General features: G+C 53.4%; 1 protein-coding gene across 1 annotated transcript in view; it reads right to left on the bottom strand.

The window, feature by feature from the left end:
- Positions 1–4,657, bottom strand: part of MRPS6 (mitochondrial ribosomal protein S6) — a 43,693-nt gene that overhangs the window by 11,483 nt on the left and 27,553 nt on the right. Inside the window, exon 2 of the mRNA XM_008640671.2 lies at positions 1,964–2,103. Within this exon, the coding sequence (XP_008638893.1) occupies positions 1,964–2,103 (140 nt within the window). The remainder of the gene's footprint in view (positions 1–1,963; positions 2,104–4,657) is intronic.

Below are 4,657 nucleotides of genomic sequence, written 5' to 3'. Positions count from 1 at the left end.
GGGCTGGCACTGGATGGGCTTTGAGGTCCCTCCAAACCCAAGCCAGGCCATGACTCCACTTCAGGCACTGCCATTGTGCCCCTGCCTGTTTTGCTCTCCTGCTCCGTGCGTTTTTTTTTCAAAGCACGCCTTGACCCTGCCGGTTTTGCAATGTGGGATGAAATCCTGTTGCATGCCCCTGGGAGCTGAGAAATTCTTGTCTCAAGACAGAATTAGTGATTACCTCATCCTGCTGTTGGAGCAGAAGCATTTTATAAACATTAAAGCCTTTTCCAAGGGCAGAACCAGGAGCTGGTGTTACTCTCCTTGTACCAGTGGGGAGCTAAGGCAGAGGGATGAAGTTCCACCGATTTTGGGTGCTGAAGTGGAGTTTGCATGACAGATTTTGGCTTGGGTGGCAGCACTTCTGCAGGCCAGATTGTGGGTTCCTCAACAGGCAAAGAGAAGACAGGAAACAGGATTTCCAGAACTACGGAGCAGAGATGAAGAGAAGCCATTTCTCCGGGGGTCTATGCCTGGACCTCCCCACCTCCACAAACAGGAATTCCTCCCCAGTATCCCATCTAACCCTGCCCTCTGGCAGTGGGAACCCATTCCCCCCATCTGTCACTGCATATTCTTAGAGAAAGTCCCCCTTCCTTCCTTTTTATAGGGTTCCTTAAGGTTTTGAAAGGGCTCTGAGGTCTCCCTGAAGTTTCTCTTCCCAGGCTGATGGAACAGGAGCATGGTGGACATTCCCCTCATCCTTTCTCCCAGTCTCCTTCCCCTGGCAGCTCTCACCATCCCCACCTTGCAGGAGCACCACAAGGACCTCAGAAGAGGGAGTGAAACCAGGAGTCACCTCTAGGAAGGGGATCCAAGAAGGCCTTTGCAGCTCTGGAGTCCCCTCAGCTTCTTCTTCAAGGAAGAGCAGGCTTGGCCAAGCTCCTGTTCCACTCAGAGGCATCACTGCAGGATCAGGAGGAGCTCGTTAATTGTTATTTGGATGAGGCGGCCCCAGCAGTGGGGGTTGCTTAGCAACATCTCCCAGGCCTTGGGAGAGGCAGCAGCCATTTCAGAGGTGGCCTCGAGGAGCAAAACCACCCTGGGCAGGGGATGGAACCCACAGCACCTCCCTCTGCCCTGTGGGGCAGCCCAGTGGTAATTCCCATTTATTGTGTTTCCATAAAACATGGGATTACCTGAAACAGCCTTAAGTGAGGGGCTGGGAGAGCTGGAGAGGAGAAGCTCCAGGGAGAGCTCAGAGCCCCTTGCAGAACCTAAAGGGGCTCCAGGAGAGCTGCAGAGGGACTGGGGACAAGGCATGGAGGGCCAGGAGCCAGGGAATGGCTTCCCAGTGCCAGAGGGCAGGGCTGGATGGGAGATTGGGCAGGAATTGTTCCCTGGGAGGGTGGGCAGGCCCTGGCACAGGGTGCCCAGAGCAGCTGGGGCTGCCCCTGGATCCCTGGCAGTGCCCAAGGCCAGGTTGGAACAAGCTGAGCCTTAAAATCCCTCCCAACCCAAACCATTCCATGATTCTGGACCTTATCAAACCCAAAAACTGTACTAGAAACACAACCAAGTCTTACAGGGCACCTACAACTGATAATTAACATTGGAGTAAAAGAACCCATCCTGCTGAGCAGCAACAAGCAAATTCAAGTTCAGCTCTTATCAGTAAACAGCCTAAAAATAGTTATTTTAAAAAATACTAATATTGTTTATGTTGGGGAAAGTCCTGCAGACCTGGGGCTACAAAAACACCACTGAAAACCAACACAAACCTGACACCACCCAGAACAAAACACACAAAACACTCCAAAGCAGGACACACACCCCCCAACGACCCCACACCGCCTTGCTGAGACCTCCCAGGTCCCACCTGCACCCCCAAAAAGCACGAGGAAGACCAAATGGTTGTTCCTGATGTCCATTTTCCGGGAGCAGCACTGAAAGGATTTAAGGAAAAGGCATCACCACGTACCCGCCTCTCTTGTGGCGCTCCTTGTGCTTGGAGATTTTGTAAGGCAGAGACCTTTCCCCCAGGTTCTCCAGGTTCCTCACGATGGCTCCTCTCTCCATCAGAGCCTCAACGGTGCGTTTGAGCACGGCAGCTGTCTCAGGCTTGAAAAGAAAGAAAGAAAAGTGTGAAATTCATAGAAATCTGGTTATTTTATAGAGTAGAAGGGACACCTGTACTTGCACAGCTCAGCACTTGGAGAGGTGGTGCTGCAACCCAGGAAGACAAAGTGGAAGCATTAAGGGAGAGAATTTTTAGGAGCAGACAATAGCTCAGCAAAATTTCTTGCCATTTCCAAGTCGGGCCCCAGCAAAAAGGAAATGGTTCCTGGATTGAACTCACCTGGAATCACTTGGTTTGAGCCTTGCACAAGTAAATAATCCTAGCAAAGGAAAATGATGGATTGGCAACAGTTTTGGGGTCCTTGGTCCTTTAAATATTAATTGTTCATTAATATTTAAAGTGAACAGTCTGGGAAAAACATAAATCCTTGATATGGAGACAACAATTAGCACACATTCATTTATCTTGTTATTTACACTGCACGTGTGGAACACTTGGAGAAATCATGGAATATCCTGAGCTGGATGGGACCCACAGGATCACTGACCCAGCCCCTGGCCCTGCCCAGACCCCCCAACAATCCCAGCCTGGGCATCCCTGGCACTGCTGTCGACAGCCTTCTGCCACCCTCGGGGCCGTCCCCATTCCCTGGGGAGCCTGGGCAGTGCCCAGCACCTTCTGGGGGAAGAGCCTTTCCCTAAAATCCAACCTAACCCTGCCCTGGCCCAGCTCCAGCCGCTCCCTGGCTGCTGTCCCTGGCCCAGGTCTCAGATCCCCAGGGAACCCCTCGGTGTCCCCACAGCTCTCCTGACATCCCTAAGGAAACAGCCACCACCCCGCTGCAGGAAGCAGAACGTGGCTCCCCGCTGATATCTCAATAACCAAAGTTATTTCTGCAATAAATCCCTTTGCTGAAGACCTGCACCTTCTTCAGGAGCTCAGCTGGAAGCTCAGCACAGACACCCCACCAATCCCATTGTGTCCCTGGCAGCAGTGTCCAAAGGCTCCTGGAGCTCTGGCAGCCTCCAGGCCATGCCCATTCCACAACCTCATTTCAGGGAGTTGTGGAGAGCAGTGAGGTCCCCCCTGACAAACCCTCCTTAACCTCCATATAGATTTAAATTAAATTAAATTAAATATTGTTGGGTAAACTCCCTGCCCTCCATCCCTCTCCCCCCAAATGACACAGAAGCTTTTTGTCTCTTTTCCACTCAGCACATTCCCCGAGTGGCTGCAAGGCCAACGTGAGGTGCAGTTTCTAAACACAACGAAGCCAAAGATTCGAACCCTGTGTATTTAAACACAAAACCAGAGAGAAAGAACAAGAAAAGAAAGCCACAGATTTCTACATTCAGGATTGTAAAATTTGCAACCTTCTCCACTTGTGGCCATACTCTGAAAACATCAACTAATTGTTGGGTTGGAAAGCTTGTCACTGTAACCCCTCTCATCCTCCCTCTCCCAAAAATGCCATGGTTTATCCTGGCTTGCCTAAAGCCATCACCCAAACTAAAAATAGGCTGAACTCTGCTAACCAAGAGATCCACAGACACAGGTTCCTTGGTTTGCCTCAGAGCCAGCCCACTTGGGGACAGAGGAAATGGGCCTGCCTGGCTCCCAACTTGGGAGCCACAACATTTTTTCCTCAACAGCCAGCACTAATTCCAGTCCCACAGCCCAGCTCTAATTCCAGTCCCACAGACGTGGGGAGGGAAAAGGAGACAATGGGAGCTGCTGCTCCAGAGGGGAGAGGGAAGAGCTCGCAAGAGCGCGAAGGGCCTGGTTTGTAATTCCAGCTCTGGATACCCCTCCTGCCCCCACTGGCAAACCAGAGCCATTCCCAGCTGCTTTCACCCTCAGTGAACTTTGGCAGCGGCCTTGGGCCACTTCAGTCGGTCACAAGTTGTTACCTTGTTCTAGAAAGGTCCAGAATCCCAGGATGGGTCAGGCTGGAAGGGCCCACAGTGGCCACCTGCTCCCACCTCTGGGCCATCCCAGAGCCCAGGGCCCAGGAGTGTGGATATTCTGGAACATCCCCAGGGAGGAGGCCCCAGCCCCTCTCTGGGCTCTGTTCCAGCCCGGGCCCTGCCCAGGGCAGCAGTTCTGCCTCCTGTGCAGGGCAATTGCCGGGCTCAGGCCCTGCCCGTGGCTCTGGTGCCGCTGCCGGGCCCCGGAGCAGAGCCCGGGCCCTGCCCTGAGCCCTCCCTGCAGCCAGGGACAGCCAGGGCTGAGGGACCTGGAAGAAGGAACCAAAGGACTTTTGTCTTCAGATGCAAATTCCCCACTCCTTTATCCCCTATTCTAAATTGAGAGCTACCCAGAAGAAACCTGTTAACTCCACAATTCCCACCAAGTCCAACACAGCCCCGTGTCACAGCAGCCACAGGTGAGGGCCACACCCTGAGCACTTTGTCCCCACCTCAGGTTGGCCCCACCTTGAACCCTGTGTCCAGTTCTGGGACATGGCAGGAGAGCCCTGGAGGGGCTGGAGCGTGTCCAGGGCAGGGAAGGGAGCTGGGAAGGGGCTGGAGCCCCAGGAGCGGCTGAGGGAGCTGGGAAAGGGGCTCAGGCTGGAGCAAAGGAGGCTCAGGGGGG

Source organism: Corvus brachyrhynchos, unplaced genomic scaffold (assembly GCF_000691975.1).
Source record: "Corvus brachyrhynchos isolate BGI_N302 unplaced genomic scaffold, ASM69197v1 scaffold149, whole genome shotgun sequence".
Lineage (NCBI taxonomy): Eukaryota > Metazoa > Chordata > Aves > Passeriformes > Corvidae > Corvus > Corvus brachyrhynchos.
This window is presented reverse-complemented; position numbering and strand designations above follow the sequence as displayed.